Consider the following 22696-nt stretch of genomic DNA (forward strand, 5'->3'; position numbering starts at 1 on the left):
TGCAGTGACCATGGCACTTTGGTTGATCTAAATAGGCATGCCCTTAATTACGTTCCATGTTAGGCGACATCGACCATGACGTAACGCCAGATTAGTTTTTGAGGCGTGAAACTGCGAGAAGTGGGACCTCGCCTATCAAAACATGCAGTTTGTAGGTGCTTATGTCGCTTTAACTCAGAAACGTGTCCTAAACAATTTTTGCCGGAGTTTCCACCTCACCACAGCTTACTCCTGTAAGCACTTTTTAAGCCGGGGAGTGACCTCAAAACGGTGGATTCAGTGTAGCCCTATTAAACGGTCATACGGAAATATTATTTAAGTTGATACATTATGACAAAAAAGAAGAACTAATCAAAAACCACCACCACCCTGCAACTTCACCGAAAAACTAAATCGAGACGGAATACCGGACGAGAAGTAGGCTCAATGGTAAACACACAAGCAAAGTATATTTGGTGGACGTTTTATTTTAGAGCAATGTATTTACATTTTCACTGAAGTAAAACGGAGAATCGACAAAATTCAGAAATATGTTGAGTAAAACACATGGCATTGTTTAACCTTGCATTATAGACGTAACTAAGGCATTTATTTATATCATCACGACTCTACTTCCCACACCAATATTATTATTATGACTGACGTATATTTACAGGCGAAAAATACAAATATATATTATTTTGAAATGAACAAATATTGCTCCACGCGCCAGCACGTTATACATATACCAGTGAAGATGTTACTGATGGTGAACATTTAACGGTACCTAAAAATTTATTTACTTTCTCCTTCATTAGATGTCATGCTGCATGAAATAACAAATATAAAAATTTGGTTCGTTTAGAGATAAAATGCAAATGTCGAGGTAATATGGCTATGTAAGTTTTTAGCAGCACGTTAATGGTATGTTTCTCATCACTCGACTTGACGTATTGTAGGTGGTATAACTGAGAATTTCTGGAAGGGAAAATGTAACTGTACATGTAAAGGAAATGTCGAAGTGTTAACACGTAGCCCTTCGTTATAATAAAGTTCATCAACGTTGAAACCAAGTAAACGCTGTGGTGAAGATAACGTAAATAGGGCAAGGTAAGCATGGAAGTACATATATTTTTAAAAAAAACGCAAGATTATACATTTATACGATGCCAATATACTTAGATCATGTCATGGATTTACCGGTTCTAGAAAACCAACCATCATGTTACAATGATTATGCTTCACAGCTGGATCAGAGTTATAGAAATGCTGCATGTTGGCATACCCAGCACTGTTCAACAACAGATGAGAGAACGTGAGAAAAATAAGGGAGGTAACTCCCAATATCATTGCTTGTTCGTGCTGCTAGCGACAGTAGCATATGTCGTCCAAAAACATTGCTGATCTCTCTAGGCTATTATGTGCGGCACCATTTTATCATTTTCTGCTATCACTTCTACAGAAATGAGAAATTTTATATTTTAAGCCATCCACATCAGAGAGATTTATTTATTTGATTTGCACTTTACGCCGTGCTCAAGAATGTTTTACTCATTGGACGGCGGCCAGCATTATGGTAGGAGGAAAACGGGGCAGAGCCGGTGGAAACCCACGACCATCCGCAGGCTGTTGCAAGATTTCCATGTAGAGGAAGCCAGCGCGAGCTGGACTTGAACTCACAGCGACCACACTGGTGTGAGGCTCCTCGGTCTTTACTCAGAGAGATGAAAATGAAAATTATAACAGCCGTGTCGTTTTCTTTTAACGGGACTATTGTGTTCCACATCTCAGCTTCTCAAGTTGAATCAGTTTTTTCAGTCATAGTCCGATTTCTCGTTGTGTTGATTAGACGAGTAACAACATGTTAGGATAGTGGACCCAGTGGCCTGTTAAATCTCTGTTTCCTCGTCTTCCATGAGCTCAAAGTCTAGCAAATGAGCGAACAATGACGACTCCCTGTTCACTGTGAAGCGCGCCATAATCTTCGCCACAGAGCTCGTCTTACCCGTGTTGATGTTACCTTCCCACGTGTAGCCCACTTTTCTCTTCAGGTGATGCCAGATCTCGCCGATGGCGACGAAAACTTCCACAGCCTGGGGAATATCCATTTTAAAAGTGTACCTTTTGTCTTGGAGGAGATCTCCCGACAATGGTTCGTACAGCGTACATCTCTGCCACCGGTGGTAGGTCTTGGGGAAAGCGCTGATGCTGGATTGTGCTTCCTGGCAGACAACTAGATAGCGGAAAACACAGTCCAGTCCGCTGGATTCCGCCTTCCCGTCGGTACCGAACAGAGAGAAGATGTAGTAGCCCTCTCTGGAGCAACGGACCATGTACGAAATGCTGGTGTCGCTTCGAGACCGAACGAACACGTATCGGTCAATGTCCGTGACCGAGTCGTCTTGAACATCGAAGTACTGGAAAGTATGAGTGACTTTTGTGTCTTTGTTCATGTTAAACTTTATCTCCAGGTTCTCACCAGTGGTGACAATAAGTGGATCGTTGTGGGTGTCTGTGGTAATGCCCAGTCTCTCCATGATAGGGGTGGGACCGTAGTACGGCACGGGTGGGTACACGGGCGCAGCCGGTCCCGTCATGGTTGGACAGTTGATGAGAAATGAACAGGTGCTCTCCAGGCACTCAGAATGCCAGTAATCCCCTGCATACACAGAGAAGTAAAAGCGACCGGCGCGGGGCAAACTAACTGTAAAGATGGCTTCGTTTTTGATCAATCTTAGTAAGGTGCGTCCATCCAGGCTCTTAGGCTCTGATGCCACTCTGTCTATGGGTTCCAACATTGACCCGAATCCTAAGATTTTAGGAGCGATCAGACGTATCTCTACCATTCCGTTTTCCGCATTTAGAACAGCACCAAAATTTGAGTAAAACCGGAGACCGTAGTTGAAGAATGGAGATTTTACAACGGGCAAGTTTATGAACTCTGAGAAGGGTAGGGGAATTTCCAATAGCTGCCAGGCTGGTTCGTCCGGATAATGCTGGTAAATGTAGTCTTCCGGGTCTGTCAAAAAGTAGAACTCGTCATATTTATGGAACACCTGCGGTAAGTCGTCCTTGTGTCCAGTCACGTGACGGGCAGCCCAGGTGCAGTTCACGAAGCGCCAGGAACCGTCGATAGCCACCGCTGTCCAAGAGTTCCGGAATGAGTTGTTTTCAATGCGCATGCCTGGTTTATACCCAGCTCCTTTTGAGTAACCCAAAATAATTTCACAGTGCAAACCAGCATAACTGCAAAGAGAGAAAAATCAAAGATTTTCAAGGAGATATCCTTACTTTCTTCTGCATGCATATAATGAAGAGACAGATGAACAAAACTTCGTCATATAGTTATATCAAAAAATTATACTCATGAAGACAGCCAACGCGGTATCTCTCGAAATATTCGATTTCGCCTGAAATCTTAGATAATACAAAATGGCCGATCGAAAATCATGTCCCCAAATTACTAATGGCCAACAAGCAAGCGGAACGAAATGAGTTCTATCAGCTAATTGTTATGTATTAGATTGTGGCGAAAACTGGGTTGGCAACATAACCTTAAGGACTAGCAACGGGCCCTCACTTGTTTCCTAAGTATAAATATGTAGGTTTTCAGTGCTGACGTTATACTGAACAATTTTTCAGCCATATGTCGACGAGGAGTCTTTATGTTTATTTGTTTCATCTGGACATGACAGACGTGATTCGCAGTCATCGATCAACTGACTTCATCACAACAATATTCACATGTCTACATATCCTTGCTGGTAGTATTTATGGGTCATTCCGGAAATTAAAAACCAAGACCATAATTCACCCAAAAAACCCCAAAGAACTGTTTGTATTACCTGCAGAGTTTCTTATACAGCTGATGGTATGTCTCTTTTCCGCTCCGCACACCCTTGAGTAGATTTGCTGAGGAGTTCGGACGAACAATGTCCGTGATGTGGTTTCGGTTAAGATCTTTGGCTATAACCCAGCGGAATAGAACTCTGTAACAATAAATCATAAAGTGGAATCAGAGTTGGGTCAGTTTGTCTGTTGTTGTTGCAGCATATTTATTTATAATGTAAATGTTCAACTTCCAGCTAAATCTGTCTATCTCAGACACAGTTTACACTTTGCAAATAACACGGCAACCCACAGTATAGACTAACTCATAACTTTTCTTTATTTGGCCTGCATATTCTCCATAGCAACACTGCTGCCTATTTTTCCTTCATTTTGGATGAATAAAAATATCGGATCATACCTGGCTTTTTCCAGTTCGTTGTGACAGTCACGAGTGAGGTCCCTGACGAGATCAGTGAAGGCTGTGTAATCACGGTTCGCTAACTGTGTCATGGAAAGTAAAACAGATGTATTTACATGTATTTATATTATTTACCGTTGCTGTAAAAACCCGCTACTCTTTGATTTTGTACATACATACATAAATACATTTGCTTAAATGGTGACTGCATTCCATGGAATGGTTTCCGCCAATGCAATAAGATGTGTTTCAGCGATTAATATACTTAAGACGTGCAGCAAAGAGACAAAACCCAAAGCAGCGACGACAGTGCGATAGCTGTCAAATGGTGACACGTAACAGGTGAAATAGGGCCTCGGGTTTTTTTTTCTAACTGTTCATGTATATGTATAAATAGTAGCAAACTACACGCCCCCAGCATCATGGCTTAAGCAGAATTAGGTAAAAAAAAATGCAGCGGTGGTAACTGCAATTTATTAGACGTCAGTGGTCTAGAATGACTCAAAATGCTGTGTTGTCACCACATTTAATATACGATAACAGTATGGATATTCTAATCAACAGTTGTCCTTTCACAGATAACATTTTGCCGCAATGCGGTGGATTAAAATCTGTGGATCCAACATAAATAAGTAGAGTTTCAAAGACTAAGCTTGCATTTTTCGGTGGACAAAGCATAATTCTCAGAGTTAGGATTACTTAACTATTCCAGTGTCTATTTGATTTAGTACCTAAGTTCAACAACAAGTAAATAATATAGTTTCGATATTCCCAGCCTCAACAAAATTCTGACAAAATTTAACCAATGAGAATGTACTCACAGTCTTATACCAATTTCAACAATCCTTTGGTAATTATATTTTTACACACATTTCGTCAATTGATGACAACTGCAACATTTAAAACTTTAGATGGGCTAAGCATATTCACCTCGACAGCTCTCTTGTCGAGCTTCTCAAAAAGCGTTGGTGTCTTATATAACGCTGTCTTCTTGGACTCTGGTGGCAGTACCGGTGGGCGATGTGAATGGTCGAACAAGGCGCTGTTATCAACTTCACGATCCTGGAAAGTGCAAGAACAGACAAAATTGCAATCGGAAGCCTTTGATTCATAAATACGGAGCAATACATAGCTGTCAATCATGCAGACATTTGAGCTTTATGGATGATATGGTTACAGCTGGAGAAATGTAAGAGCACTTGCTAACTAGTTAACCGGCAGGCTTTCTGGTGAATGCCACAAGGTGAATTTATGTTACATTTCAACATGTAATCAATTCTGCAAAGAATAACTGACGCAAAAATGGTGAATTGTAGGTGAAAAGTGGTTCCCAGCAAACACAAAGAAACATCAGGTGAAGAGCGACGCGCAAGACAGCCATTGGCTGGACTGCCTAGCAAACGTCACAATAAGATATTATATCCTATATTATTGAAATTTGTTGTAATGGATTACATTTGCAAATTCAATTAATCATTAATTCGAAACTAATTTTATGGTGTCAATACTATATGCACAAATCATGGCGTTTTACCTTTTCTGCAATCAAAGTCATCATTTCCTGTCCATGTCTCTCCACCATTTTCCCTACTCTGTTCTTTTCCTCAGTCGCTATTTTATCAACCACCACTCTCAGGCGATCATCGCGCTGTCGTCTGAAATGTTCCTCCAATCGATCTCTCTCGACGACGAGATCTCGTGGACTTCTTTGAATGGACATCTGATCCAAACTGGCCAACAGTTCGGCGGCTGCCCTCTCTTTCTCCATGTCAATGGTTTCATCCAGTCGCCGCATCTCTTTCTCACGCTCTTCGGACAGGTACCTCTGGAGGCGTTCTTCTTCCTCTTTGTGACGCTGCTCCAGTACACTCTGTGCCTCGAACACACCACTGTTCTCAAAGTCCTGAAAACATTATATGTTAAAAATTATTAGCCATTGAACTCACGGTGATATCGCATTCCAAAATACCAATAACTAAATTTTCAAACAGATAACTCTTTTGTCAAATCTTCTCGGGAAAAGTAAATTCTCAATATTGTGAAAAGTTTCAGCTTTAATCATGAACACAACAGTGATTTCAGGCCACACTGTCAGTATACATTTGAGGCCACACTGTAAGTATATACTGTCAGTATATTTTACGGAGTTAGTACTGTATTGTTGGGTATTCTTGACACTTGACGATTTTTCAAACAAACTGACTGAAATAGTCACATACCAATGACGGCAGTACATCCGAGAGGTATATGTGCATTGCCTTTATTCTTGCTAACATCATCACAAATGTGTCACAAACACAAATGTGCCACAAATTTAAATGTGTCACAAACAAAAATGTGTCACAAACACAAATGTGTCATAAACACAAATGTTCCACTAACACAAATACACATGCGATTTTGGTTGTATTGCGCGGGTTCCTCAGTTTCACTAACCAATCGATGGACAGAATGGTCGTGGAAGAATAACACGCGTATCTGGGTACAGTTAAGATCGTTAGAAAAATGTCCATACTGAAAAACAGACAACATATGTGTCCTGATAATTAAGTGTTATTTCACTTCATGATCATCGTATCTATTTATTTCACCAGGAGAAAATCACAATCATTCGCTTAACAGTTGGGAAAGGCCTTTATTTCCATAACATAACGTGGACCCTTTCTCAGTTTGCTTGAAAAGCACAAATTGCTCGTCTTATACTATGCAGGGGTGTCTCTATGAACTCATGAAACTCTCAGCCTCGAAACTGTTTTATGTTCAATTTATTGTGGGCCTATACGTCCATAAATACGTCCATGCAACAAAAAATACGTATCACAAGTACCCGATGAAATTCCTGTCGATTGTTAATACATGTGACAAAATGTTTCAAAGCATATCAACTGGTTATGCTTAGAGTCTACACCATGCTGTAAATGTAACAATCTTGCACGACTTCACGTCCGCAATCCAAGACATAGATTGAAAGACCAACAATCTAGCTAGCCGCCTCTGCTCCCATTACATATTGTGTGTGGCATTTCAGTCCTTAGAGACGTTATTCCACGTACGGTTGGGCCGTATTTTTTTCTGATCCGCTATATTACCGTTCTTATTATGTGAAAATATGTTGGTATGTCATTTCAGTATGAACGCGCATAGCAAATCTGTAGACTGTAGTATATCAAAATCAACCTCTCGACTTTCTTATTAAAAATACTTGCCTGATTCCTTGTACTTAACTTAATGAACAATGTAATAATTGCTACGTGCACACCATAACGCGGTGATAATGAAACAAATTTAGGAGGACGATGCCTGTGAGACACCTTGCCCATTTAGATTTCTTTTCCATTTTGTAATTACCAGACAGTGGAAAGACTCACCTCGTAGCTCTTGAGAACGGGTTTAGGGTGGGGGAAGGCCCTGTCCGACGCCCCATACAGGGAGCTCTCCGGGGAGTAGCCCCATACTGAAGACGTCCCGTTACTCGCACCGTGTGGGGTCACCATGGTCATACTGGAACCTGGGCTGGGCATGAGGGCATCCTGCCCCGGTGTTGCTACCTGACCAGGCGGCCGGGACTTTCCATGGATCTGCTCATACACAAAAAAAAGAATATTACTAGAGTATATTAACTAGAAGATTTATTTACTTATTTACCCGATTGTTGTTTAGCGCCATACTCACGAATTTTTCACTTATATGGCGGTGGTCAGTTTTATAGGAGATGGACTGCCGGGTGTAAACCACCGAAAGCTGGCATGTTATTGACGAAATTTTTCACATGCGACATACAGAGAACATATCAGTGGAACACGTACGGTATTTACTAAAAAGTTGGGCTATAAGAAACGCACGCACAAGCATAGTCGAACACTAACTGTCACCAATAAATTCCCTGTCTAATGACGGTTTTGAACTCGCACCTCCTGCGTCACAGGAATTGGAACCTCTAGACCGCGGCCCGTTCCCTATTTTGATGATTAAACAAAACTTCTGAGATAGTCCAGAATAGAGGTTGCTTGTATTGCGATATGGTCATTTACAGCTTGGATAAATCTGTACCAAAAAGAGAATCAGCTGGGTGTTGAAAACAGCCCTGCCATTTCTGTTAGAAATGAAGAAGACTTAACTAAGGTTGTATCAGTAATGTTTATTAGATTAAGACTTAGTAAATCAGATCTCAACTTAGAAGTATCTATATGCTGAAAAGGTAAAGAAAGGAAAAACCAAGGTTGAAGAGAGATTCACTCTAAACATCTAGTTTATGACCTTTGTGATAAAGTATATAGGTCGTGTATTCATCAAATGTGATTGGTGCGTTTAGAAACTAAATCTTTACTACGAGCATTGTTGTGAAGCATGCACGATTAGCTGATATTAACAAACATGTGCACCACAGCGTTTCTACTGTAGTTGGATCTCAGCAAACGATACATCCATACATGCTAATCGATGACACTAAACACTTATAATGCCCTCAAGTACCAGATGTTCAAGGTTTCTAAAGAGAGCTATCTGACCAATCAATATAGCAGGTGGTACCTGCAGTAGTTGTTGTCTTGTGTACACGTATTCTTCGCTCAGACCACGTGACTACGACAGGATGCTACGATAGTATAATGCAATGCACGGTCTGACTACCGTGAGGGCTTCAGATATACAGTGAAAAAGAAAAATGCATTTGGCTTCCTGTACTAAAGACAACGTAAGACTTTATACACCTATACCACTGCATCTAAACATGTTAATTTCATATTTAACTACATGTTTTAAGTAAAACCATGATAAAGATATGTTTTACATGTTAAGTGTGATTTAAGCATCCATTTCTTTATATGTAATCAGACGACTCATTTTTGGAAATTTGCTGTAAACGAGGTTCAGTATGATACTGTGGAAGGGACACACTGGACTTGGTGTTAAGTTGTGGACATATTCATCCGACTCATATCGACCTATTTACTCGGAAGAGGGACACGGTTTAAAAATACACCTCGTACGACGGAACATGACAAAAGCGGCCAAATTCTACTTATTTTTTTAGAAACAAGCGTCCTCGAGATCATAACAACAAATAAAATCGCGACTGATTTAAATAAATTTTAAACAAAACTCAGGTGTCCTCACATGAGCAATGCTGACCTTGATGACTGTTTTAACTGCTTAAATTATATACAGTAACAAGCCCCCAACAGTCCCACTCTAAGCTAATAAGACAAAACCCCTTTCCTGTTGGTAAGACTTGGGAAAAATAGGGAAAGTCTCTTATCAGTTTTCCCGTATAAATGTCAGAAACATGGATCTACGTTTGAATTGTCCATGACAACGTTTCTACATCGGTACAGGACTATACACACAAGGAGGTTGTGAGCCACATCTCGGTACACATGACCGGCAAACACTCAGTTCTGTCATCAAACATGGCTCTATCAAAACAGGACAACCTTTATGAACAGCAAATTTTCTTAAAGTTATAACCACAAACACAAGTCTTCATGAATATGTCCATTCGTTGCCATTGTCTACAGCTGTGTTAACAGGTACTTTTTTGAATTGCCAGTAAATATTCATTAGATCATGTTCAGTTGAAAAACATTATTTGCGGACAACAGGTTTAAAAATTATGTAGTCCACATTTTGCTTAGACTGTCTTCCATCTGAAATATTTTGATTTCAGAAATAGTCACTCTTATGGTTTTAAAACAGTTATGGTTAAACATCTCCAGGCGTAAATGTTTTCTCATGTTATACTCCAAAATATATCTTTGCGGAAAAAAATTATATACTATACGTTTATATACACATATATGTTTTGGCTAAACTCCACGCTACTAAGAAAATTACAGCGTTAGTTCATCTCTACTAAAATACTTATCAGCATTATAAACAGGGCACTATAAATACATATATATTTATATAATATATGAAGGTAAATGCCAGACGTATAAGTATTGGTAAATTCAGAACGTTCCGCCGCTTTGCAAGAATGTGTTTTTCTTTCTGACGTAAACAATTGCTAAAAAAAAAACGTTCTTTATACATAATCGAGATTGAATTGTACAACTGTAAATGACAGGCTATAAATACTTCGCATGTATTTAATCCGAGACATATAAGAATTCCTGCAGACACGGAATATTATAACTCGTTCGGCTTTAAGTGCGTTTATGTTCTTGATTCTCTACATTACATTTCACCAGAAATCAATACAGCGCAGGTGATAGTCACGGTAGATTTGTCAGTATGTGTGGTAGCTGTATGTAGCTGTATGGTCGAGTGGGATGGCTTGGTGACCTAGAATAGATCAACGGCTTACGATCCTATTTTTTATTATCGCAAGCAGCACAAAGTGGTAAATAGGTTACTTCAGTCAGAGAAAGTCATGCAAATATTCCCAACTCAATAATATCAACAATATGTACCGCTGTTTACAATTTTATACTCAAGGGTGTCACGTGCTTTTAACACTGCTTCGTACAGCGTTGGTTTCACACAGTATATATATAATTTTTGATACAACGCGGGCTCAAACTATTTTCAATGATTCATACATTAGCGTACTCCGACTGTTTCCTCTCTCCCAGCGAATCCCATTGTGTACAGCATTTCATACAGAAGGAAGGCAGATTGTTTTCACGGTTTCATGCAAAGTTTCCTATTTCCTATCACCATGGTGACTGGGGGCGTGTACTTTGTTACTATTTAAGCATTTACAGTTAGAATAAAACTCAAACTGAGGTAAATGGACGTGATACTATATTTTCACCTTCTATTGCTGAAAATCTGTTATCATATTATATTACAGTGTTTTTAAAGGGAAACTAATAAAAACATCTAATGGGCTTGACTTTTTTCACTTTATCATATTATTCTTCATTTAAATATGCAGTGTTCCCTCATTATCATTTGTTTTCAGCACAAGGAGCCAGAATGCTAGACGCAGTTAAAACTTCAAATATCATCTATAGTCATCATCTGTAACGGTATTGTAATCCGTTTAACTACTAGCACTTATCTATTGAAATTTTTTCTACTTGGAATAAATTATTTGCCTCAGAATTTTCTGGCAAAGGCTATACGGGTAGGGCATCTACGCACAACGTAAAAAGAGACATTTGACACCAACGACAGAATAGGACTACTGTACACGTGGCTGATTAAGATATGCGGTCAATTCAGACAGACACACAGCTAGGAGATAACAGCGAGGTCAGTGTTTAAAATAGAAACATACTGTTCCTATTTTTTATACGTCAGACGTCCCCCTCGCGTAGAAGTACCTAGTTCGTAGGCGTAACATGCATAAAGGCCTGAGGACATGAAGCTTCTGAAAGCTAGCTGAATCAAATGTACACATCCTTCGGCTAATTTATATTCATGGTGTATTTTGACACCTTACTTTCAACATTTGTAGAACGAGCCTTTCGAGGCAATGCTGAAAGATGATCTCCATCTGTACCTATTGGGTTCGTTAAGACAGACGATGAAATAGCTGTGTATATATCTATGATATATCCTTAGCCCACAGCCTTGGCAATCTTGGTATAAGTTACAAAAAAAACCCTCTGTGGTAAGTCACTAAACCCTTACTGAAACTGGTAACAAAAGGAGCAAGTGAATAATAGTTAGGATTCCCAGTTTGTTCACTTTTTTAGAGAAGTACCTTAGAAACCTGATCTGCGGGTGGTCGTGGGTTTCCCCCGGGCTCTGCCCGGTTTCCCCCACCATATTGCTGACCGCAGTCGTATAAGTGAAATATTCTTGAATAGGGCGTATAACACCAATCAAATAAATAAATATATAAATAAATAAATAGAAAAGTATATAACAGTAATCCCAGCACGAACAACAAGCTTCCATCTTCAGCTCGAAAGCAAAATAATTGAATAGACTCTACTCACGGATATTCGCAAAACACATGCAAGCGTCGTCTTAATGAAACACGCACTCTTTCAGTGAAATGCACATTTTAAAACGTCCACAATACTTGTAATTTTGACATTCATAGATATTACCTATAGAAATAACCAGGGTGGATTACCCCAGTAAATGAGAGTAATCACCAACCGTCTTATGTTATAAATATGTGATTGTTAGCGAGTTATGCTGTAGCGGTGAGTACATGGTCCTGCAACAAAAGTGGCGAACATCTGTAAAACTCTTTGTCTAAAACAGTATGATGTTTGCTAAACTGATCTCTTTAATATAACTTCTGTGCACTTGTAAATATTAAAATCCTCGTGTGATTTGAAATAAGCCATCTGTTTGTTTGTTTGTTTGCTCCACTGATGTTTCCTGTTTTATAAAAAGACATAGCGCTTCTAGGACAACTGTCTGTTATGTTAACTGGAAAAAGTCGCGCAAAGCACGAAGAAAACGAACAGCGTTTTGTAATGTTCGCGACGCACAACAACTGGCATAATATTTTTGTAGTAATTCTGATATATCGGTATTTATTGGGCTATCTTACATATCATTTACTCGTATGTATCGTCATCTGAAAATGCTGAATAAAGCATGGACTACCTGTCAAATCTTGTTTTCTTTTGTGCGAGAGCAACAGTCTGTAAACCATGCTGGGACAACGGAGTTGCCATTACATCGCGTCGCATTCACTAACATGTTTCTACTTCTGCACACTTATAAGGGAGCCAAGATGTGATAATGCTGGCTGTCATTTGTGTTTCACGTGAAAGAAGAACTTGTTTGCCAGAGGCGTGAAAACGATGTTTCAATCTAATAAGTATATATAGTGAAACAGACTAAGCCGAATGCAAATCAACTGGTGCGTAAATCTGGTTCAACGTTACCGTAATATCTTTTAGACAGGTTGACCCAACTTTAAGACCAGCACCACTATAGTTCTCTGAAGCAATTAAGTTGAAAAATTTCTCAGTACACCCTAGGCATGTAACAAAGGTGTCACGGCTGTTTACAAAATACAAATAATCATGTGTACAAGGTGCATTGCATTTCTCCTAATTTGAAACAATCGGTGAGTTACTTTACATGCAGACGTTGCACGCGACGCGTCGTGTCAAACCACACGAGAGTCATCATCTCTGAGATGATTGCAAGTAATGCAGTGTTGACCTGACCTGAATACCAGAGGCCCTGCGTCCTGCCGCCTAACCATATATGACGAGAGAGTTCTCAAGGGGAGGTGACTCACGCAAAGGCCAACCGAGAACACGCATTACCTAAGTAGATAAAATGTAGGTACATTTCTAACCTATAAAAAAAACGATAGACAGATAGGTTATCTTCTAACGCTGTGGTGATTGAATTAAACGAGAAATGACCTCATTGTTTAGTAATGGATAATTTTAGACATCAAGTCATGAGATATCCAACGACGTAGAGAATGCAGAGATACGGAAATGAGTAATGACGACAGATTACATTTTCCAATAATGGCGTCAGGTATACCGGCACTAACTTAAATAGGACAAAATTAGATGAACTAATCGCAAATATCTGCGTAATGTAGTTCACAGCAGCGCACAACGGCGGTAGTGTTGATGTGTATTAGGCAATATTGCCGGGACATCTTTGCTTGAGAAAGTTTCGCAGCGAGATTTAACGTGCTTCGCATATATGCCAAGTCAAAATTAGCAAATAGAATTTTTAAAAAGTCCACCCTGTGTTACTGGCTTATCACCCAACAGAACATGTTTTTTCTGTGTGTGTTTCACTGCTGTGTGCCTATTGCAGTCATACTGTGCCGGCGTTGCGTTAAGTCATAATAGTACATTCATCTCTATGTATTTAGGAGACCAGTCATAGGCATACCAACTGAAAGCAAATGATCTAAGAAACCAGGCTACGGAACGCAGGCGCTGTCTAGCGGTTCACCAACTCTACGTTTCTTTCCTTTCTTATTTATTGCTAAATTTTCGTCCCATCACACTGACTTGCAAGTTCGATACATCAACTATGTACACTATTCATTACGAAAGGTAACTGAGCCAGGTCAATGAAAGGTTCCTGTCGCTGATACACTGGTGTTAGCTTGGTGCTACTGAATTAAAACAACAGTCACGTAACTGGAGAAACGGGAGCCGGGATAGTCGCTTTAACGACCTACATGTACAATGTGCATCAACTATGACAGCCAGGCGTTAGAGAGGCTGATTTGTACACGACAAATTGGTTTAGGATGCTTTACTTTTGCAGGGAACTTTTGTATTAAACGTGGTTAACGTTTAATACAGTTTGCACTCGATTTTCAGGAGAACAGTTTAACCCTAATTATGGTTTATAACCATTAACAACCACATGTTTATACATATATATAGACCTCCCTGCTTGACAACGCGTACAAGCAGATACAAAATATACTGGAGTCAATGACCCCTAAAAACTTGAGTTGACAAAGAGAACATGAGCTCGTCTAAACCAGACTAAAAAGACCGCAGTGATGTTACCACCTTGCCTAACTCCGGTCTTTAGTAAGGGGATGTCGTCAGATTAGCCCTGTTTACAGCAGCAGTATTAGTGTAATGACACGGGCGTTTGATTTATCAGGTTACTTATCGTAGCGAAGTTGAATATTCACGCTTATCACAATATACCGCGAGCTTCGGTGGGAGATGTAAACATGCGCACATACTATGTTTGACAATGAAACTAAACTACTTCGAGTGCCAATTTCATAACTTCAAAAAATTATTGAGCCCAGTGTCAGCCTGCGTGCAACACGGAACTTACAGGAAAAGGCCTCTCAAAATTAAAGTAGGTATCACTATACAGATCATTTAAAACTATGTTTAAATATACTTTCATTTATTTTTTTTTACATTTTTGTGAAGAGAGTTAAAGGCGTACAAACATTGGAATTCTAAGATGAGGTTTATGGACAATGCTGTCAGAGTTGTAACAACGCTTTTTAAAGTAAAGGATAACTGGTAAAAGATTCCCAAAAATCCTTCTTTTTGGTGAACATCAGAAAAAAAATGTAATGTGACGTCAGAGTTCCTAGATTCTGTCAGTATGGCTCATAAAGTCCACCACAGTATTCACATATTTAAATGCCTTTCAACACTTTCAAAAATCTGAAAAAATAAATGCAAGTATTTTTACCCATAATTTACAGTTGGCTTCTGAAAATTTGAAGTGCTACTCTACTGAAAGCTTCCTAGAAATTTCCCTATCGACATGTTTTTACATTTGATGCCTAGTATGAATGGAACGCGCGCATATCTAAATTGACAATGTAGAACAAATTAAGGTGAACAATGCATACTACTGGCCTTGGACGGCTCTATTATAAATGTGTATCACGCATATATATATATATATATATATATATATATATATATATATATATATATATATATATATATATACTGTATGTGTGTGAAAACATAATTAGATACAAACGACTATATCATGATTTATTATATTTATAAACCTTGCTTCATGACAATCTATATAGTGTATGAACAAATGATTGTAAATTATGATACATAATTAAGGGCTGTCTGATCTTTAAATTAAGGCGGTCAGGGATTTTTACCTGCGCATATATTTACAAACCATATAGAATGAGCGAATGCAGAATACTGTGGTTTCATAAATGTAATGATTAATTAATGGATTGATTAATTAGTCGATTGGGTTTTAATGCCTTATTGTGGGTTTACTCAAGAATATTTCACATATGACGGCGGACAAGTTTATGGGTGAAGAAAAATGGAGCGTTCCGAATAATCGGCCGCACATCTACAGGTACCAGAGAAACCTCCTGACCCAAAGCCACAGCTGATGTATATGGTTTCTGCCCAGTAAATTTGTATGTCCATACATCTAGCCCAACCTCCCACTATTCCCCAGGCACAATAAACAACTCAGTGACCTGCTTTAATGACTTCGAATTCCTCAGGCACCTAATGCATTCAAAGTGGGGGTTTGTATCTGTTTAGGTCAGATCTGAAGTGGTAGGTTAGATGTCAAGCACATTCCTCAGTTGTAACGTAGTGCATTTATATTATGCTGTAAAATTTTAAAACATTAAATGATGACAAATATTTATTCGATTTATTATACACTTGGTATAAACAAAATGAAATATAAGACAACATCCTATGAAACCTAGCAGCATCTTCAGTGTGATAGCTACCAAATGAAGTCCGGTTTCTTGTCAAAATATCTTTCGCTGGGCTGATTAGCTAATGCTTAAAATTTAAGTTGCTTAAATATTTTCGTTCAGGAGACCGCATTCGTAACATAGGCAGGAGTGCCATTTTCTTTTTGATGCATTATATGCATGTAATATATTTATAAGCTGTATTTCTTGAACTGGTGAATAAACGCAGTAACAGTTTAGATAATATTTGGGATAAAAAAATGGTTAGAAAATTTATATTCATATAACATAGCATCTTGAGAAAGTTCAAAAACACCATAAATAATAATGAAGGCAGATACCGACACTTGTAAAGTTTTTGATGCTGTCATGTGGTAGATTAACGTCAATTTAATGAAAAATTTGTCATTCACAATGATCACCATAAAACGGATCTGGGGTCACACAGGCATCACCCTAATCTTAACAACTCCCCGGGGATCGATTTAAATCAGAAAGGCATCCAACGCACACACGTACACATCAATACAGATGCTGTTAATTTCAATGTACCTTATTTTAACAACCTTTTCATCAACACCAATGACTAAAAATACAACAATGAGACTGACCTGACCCCATGTCACTGACCGTTACGCTTGTGAACACGTGTGGCCTCAGCAGAACGATACACGCGATGCCACATAAAACGTATGTGAATGGTGATAAATGACATGGGGTTAAAGGACATGGTGTAACGTTGTGAGAAATAAGTCAGCATGTGCCCCGATTGATTTCGTACTTAATACAAACACATACAGTATCAACAAACTAACCAAGAGCTGAAGTAGCAGAATAGTATGTGTCAGATGTACAGTGTTTACCTGAATAGTATAATTAATTTATCATTAAGTGGACTCAACATTAACTACCTATACAGCCTTTTGTTTACCTGAATAATGTACTTTTTGTTGTTCGGAGAGGCAATAGGCGTTTGCTCGAGTTCAGGTAGGTCCGCGTTCCTTTCTACCTCCACCTGTCCCACCTGCTTCCCAATGTGCTGCCGACAGTACACTTCCTTGTCCACATGAAAGTTCGCTTCATTTCGGTGGAAGGTCTGCCGGCCAAGTGGAAGTCCACACACACGACACCTGAAGCAATGCTTATGGAACAGAACGCCAACGTTGATCTGTTGCTCCGGTGGCACTTGACGGTTACAGCGGTAACACGGATCAACCGGGTCCGGACTGGCCTTACGCTCAAACTTATATTCGTACATGGTCGCCCTTTCATAGGTGAACGAGTAGCGATAGGGCTTTTTCTCTCCCCCATTCTGTACTACCCCATCGACATCGTCCTTCAACTGCACGGCTTGCATGTCTCCTCCGCCCGACCCTGATGACATCGTATTTTCCGGGGATCACGCTACAAGGGTAGGGTCACACATACATAGAGGGTTACCGAAATTCGGGGCAGAAAACCAAAGGTAACTCTATCCTCTCGCAATCTGCTGACAGACGTTACCGTGTACTGGTGGTGTCTGTCATGACAGACTCTCTACCTAAGAGTTTGACCTAGAAATTCTCAATGCATACCTGGCGTCACGCGGGCCCCGGACTATGTATAACAAGGCCGCGGTTCTCACAGGTATAACAAAGAGTCGTAGCTTGAATAGCGACCCAGCCTGTAGCGCTGTGCTTACATGTCGCTTGACGGTTAATCCGTATCTCCGTTAATCCCGTCCTGTGTCAATACACCGTAGTGTCCGATGTGAATTCTTCTTTCGGCTAAACTTGGATGGGAACCAGTACAAAGTTCTTGTATTGCGGGCGAATTAAGCTGTAAACTGTCTTGCGCGCTGATTCTCCTTATCGCAGTAAGTGTGAACATAGCTCTGGCCTACTCGTCAGCAAATCATGCTGTACTAAAACGTAGTGTTTTCTGCCCTCCGGGCACAGGGCAGAGTGATACTCTAGAATATGCCTGCAATCTAGTTACAGAAAGAAACTCTTACCGAGGTAAGTGAGGACATACAGATATTATCGCGGAAAAAGGTTACCCCAGGTCAATGCGTAAACGTGACGTTGTGAGTTCAAATCCCACTCCCGTTCACTTAATAACGCGTTTATTCTGCACATTTTTGCCAAGCTTACTTCATGTCAGACAAACACACAAAATTTTACTAAACACTTATGACATAGATTCATACGGTTTACATGCATGCGCATATTTATGTCTATAGGGTTTAGAGTACTTACAGCAAATCTCGGAACGATCACAAAACCAAGTGCTGGTTTAAATGGTGTGAACTATTGCATAAATGAAAACGAATGCGGTAATTATAATTATGCTTCAAAATTGTACCCATATCGACTGTGTACACATTTGCATGCCGTGAGATGCAAAATCCTTTTTAACGCATTTTAATATAGTATACTGCACTATCTCGTATATGATGTTGTATACAAATGTATGTCGCAATACAAAGGTTATAAAACCAAAAACAGAAAAAGTAATCTTATCAGCTTGAGTTTCTTAACGTATCAAGTGGATGAGGGATTGGAATCGCAACTTACAGGCGTTGAGATTTGGGATCAGCCCCGGTCTTAGATAGTTGTCTTTCAGTTTTACGGGCATACATGTATGTCATTTGTCCGAAAGTTCGTCATTAATTTTCCAAAGATCCGATGTTTACCCTGGGTATTTCGGTTATCGTAACCAAGAAACCTAAACGCCTTTGTGGAAATGAAGCATCTAGGTATGTTGCCAAGCATCAAGTAAATACATTAATTAAATGATGCACCATCAGTTTAAAAGATTGTTTTCGCCACCAAGGATCCTTAAAGGTGCGGATTCAAGCCTCACTCTCGGCTGCCGCTTTACGTCAGAACGTTTGTCAGCTATGCATTTCTAGGGGATAGTTTACTCTAGCCACACCGGTTTCCTACACGGATAAAACTGACTGCCGTCGTATAAGTGAAAAAAATTTTCACGACGGCGTTAAACATCAATTTATTTATTTATTTATTTATTTATTTGATTGGTGTTTTATGCCGCATTCAAAAATATTTCACCTATACCACGGCGGCCAGCATTACAATAGGAGGAAACCGGGCAGAACCCGGGGGAAACCCACGACCATCCTGAGGTTGCTGGAGGCCTTCCCACGTACTGCAGGAGAGGAAGCCAGCATGAGATGAACTTGAACTACAACGACTACATTGATGAGAGGCTCCTGGGTCATTACGTCTCTCTAGCGCGATAACCACCTTGCCCAATTAGAAATAAAAAGAAATATGTTCTGCATATCAAACGATGGGTTATGTCAATGTATAATTAGTCTACTTTGCAAGTCTAATATACACTATTGTTCTAAAAAATTCTGGGCCCAGTTGTTCGAAAGTATATTGGCTAATATTCGGATTAAGTCATGTTTTGTTCTTAAAATTTTATCTATACGCAGCACCTAAGGCAGTTACGCAGTAAGGCAAAGTTTAGCAGCAGTAAATTTATTTCATATTGAAACTACGGTTATGCAAATATATTGGGGTTAAGAGCAAAACTGAAGACATGGCTTAAAGTAAATCTGGTATTAAGTTTTAAAGCAGTTTTTGAAAAAAGGGCTTTGTTGCTGAATTACAGCTATACCCGTTACCATAATACTAATGAACAAATCGCCTTTATATAGTAAATGTTGTTGCAATGGGATGAACCAGCGGGCAACTTGTTCTCACGTTGATATCGAATGTCCGAATGTTTCAATCAAAATTCCAAATAACTGCTCACATCTTCTTGAAAACATTTAGTAAGGTTGTTATGGAAAATAATACATAAACGATTTCCTTATAGTGGTATTTTTGTTCCTTAAATCCATAGGTTAAAATCTAAACAGCTGTCATACACTGGTGTGTCGAAAACGTCGAAAAGTATGGCCAAATTATTCTGATGACATTAACTCTAATGTTCCAGACAGATTCTGGAATCATTTGTTGCAATTTATCAGGTTTTGAAGTGAAGCAGAGCGAGAGTTCCGATCAATCGACTATTCACATCACTGTATAGTTCTGTGTTTGAAAATTTGATCTGCACCTGGCGAGATATGACGATGGGCAAACCCTTTGACCTCGCACTATCCTAGCCGGCACTCCATTTTACCGCGTTTAATATCACGGTGATGGGGTTAAATTGTGAAGCTGATAGCCCCTTTCTTTATAATTTTGAGGGCAAAATGTCTTAAGGATTACGAGCAGGAAATCATTCAGAAGGAATGTTTACTGCTCAGCGAAGCATGTTGTAGGCAGACTATGCATCACTAGAACTATGCTTCCACGTGTGTTAGAGTTACCTCCCCTCAAATGAAGATTTTTGTTTTATCACATTCACTTTGTTTATTCAGAGTAATAATTAAGAATATCTCACTTATTTGTCGGCAGTCACGTGAATGGGCGGGCCACGTGACAACAATACCCTGGTGAACTTTCACACATAAATTAGCGAGTGGACCAGAGATAGCACAGCCTGAAGCCGATATCTATATGGTTGGTGAAGAATTCCCTTACTGCCTGTAGAATCTGTTATCCCGTACTATCTGCTATCCGGAGGAGTCAGGGATTAATTACCCGTGTAGTCAAATGATACGTTATACTATATATGGCCGTACTCATGGCGTAAAATACGGACCTATGCACAGTAAACAACCGTGTGTAGGCATATTAATATTGGTAAAAAGTTGATGTCCTGATCTTCACAACATGTAAAAGACAGAAAAAAAGACAACCTGTTCAACTTTTTTTACATCGTTATATTCCCCCTGAAGTTTCGAACTTGCGTTCTCATCGGACAAGGGACTTATAAATATATACAGTTCTGATTGCGCAAGTGTGTTCAGTCATCAAAGGGGTGGACAGAAAGTAAATTTCAAAAGTGAATCAATGACTCGGTGATATAAGAAACAAAGCGTGTGTCATATTTTTGTGGATTTGCACTTGTCTTAAAGTTCAAGCAACTTGGCGTGACATTTTAAGAGAATGCATTCCTTTAATTTTGAATGATAAAAGTGAGAATTGTTTTCCGTTACACAGCGTAAGGTAAACACAAGCAGCAGGTGCAATTTGAGTAGAGCTTAGCACGTGGTGGTCATCAAGAGCACCACGCCATGACATTCACCGGACATTAATCCGCTAAGCCGTAATTAAATCCAACTCCCACTAATGACTTGTAATGCTCTCATTAAATGAAGACATTGTACCACACGACTGTCCTTTACCACTGACGTTTTTATTCTGGTAAATGTGCTGAAGACGAATAAAACTTTCTATGAACTTCTCCGTTATACAAGAAGTTCAGTTGCCAAGTTCAATGCATTGTAATCGACTGAAAGTAAATCTTAGCTCGTGCAGTTGGATAAGTAGATATATCTTAACCATGGAACACAGATAGCAGATTCTAGAGAAGCCATATCTGTAAAAGCTGCAACCCTGTTCTGTGAGTATATATCTGCTTTCAGGCGTGTCCCAATGGTTAGCGTTCTAGCATAGTGCAAGTACCCAAAAGCCTCCCGCCAATGCGCTAGCTTTTATAAATAAATAGAAAAATAAAAAATAAATGAATAAATAAAATAAAAAAGTACATGAATAAATAAAATTTAAAAAACAATTTAAAAAGAAAGAAAGAAAACAATAAAAAAATCATCATCATTTTAAACAGAATTTCTAACTTGTTTTTTTAGGATGTGTCATCATGATTCACGTCACGTATCGCTTCATTATCATCTAGCCTGGAGCTATTATCCCTACACTGAGAATTATTATGTCTAAAATAGATAATCGGTGTATACATATCACTTCAGTTGCTAACGGTTGCCTTTCTGTTGCCACCATCTCAGTGGATTAAATACAGTTGCTTACGTCATGGTGAGACTGGATAAACAGTGCTGAGTACAGTCTACTCTCTGGAGAGTAATCCTCGTCACGTCAGCTCAATACCCGTTATCCCACCGGGGCAATGTGAAATATTACTCAAGGTCATCCATCTTGATGCTCTTGAATTAAAGTATTACTTTAAGGTTATACCGTTACGTGTTAATTTACTCGATAAATACTGTTCATTTAGCCCGATTTTAACCGTTAACACTAACTTTTGCCAACTGCAACACTGTTCACGCCATACACCGACACGTGATCAGTACCGTTATGTATCGCTATTTTGTATGTTTCATTTTCAAACTATAATGCCTTTATTCTGACAAAGGCAACAGACATGCTGCGACCCTCTGAAATCTATCCACTGACTATATAAGTCATACATTTGTTGAGTACAGACACATAATCTCGGATTAGTTTCAAATGAGGAAAGTTAGACGATGGCGATGGCCGTAGTTCCCATGGTCAGATATCCCCATTTCTTCATTAACA

General features: G+C 39.3%; 1 protein-coding gene across 1 annotated transcript; it reads right to left on the bottom strand.

Annotated features, from left to right (window-relative positions):
- Positions 1-1378: 1378 nt before the first annotated feature.
- Positions 1379-17777, bottom strand: LOC135476474 (lim and transglutaminase domain protein ltd-1-like). Its single transcript, XM_064756503.1, has 7 exons — positions 17236-17777; positions 7597-7806; positions 5763-6131; positions 5159-5290; positions 4229-4311; positions 3825-3968; positions 1379-3225 (listed from the first exon to the last, which is right to left on the bottom strand). Exons 1-7 carry the CDS (start codon positions 17686-17688, stop codon positions 1869-1871), a joined length of 2748 nt encoding a protein of 915 aa, XP_064612573.1. The 5' UTR covers positions 17689-17777; the 3' UTR covers positions 1379-1868.
- Positions 17778-22696: the final 4919 nt, after the last annotated feature.

Source organism: Liolophura sinensis, chromosome 10 (assembly GCF_032854445.1).
Source record: "Liolophura sinensis isolate JHLJ2023 chromosome 10, CUHK_Ljap_v2, whole genome shotgun sequence".
Lineage (NCBI taxonomy): Eukaryota > Metazoa > Mollusca > Polyplacophora > Chitonida > Chitonidae > Liolophura > Liolophura sinensis.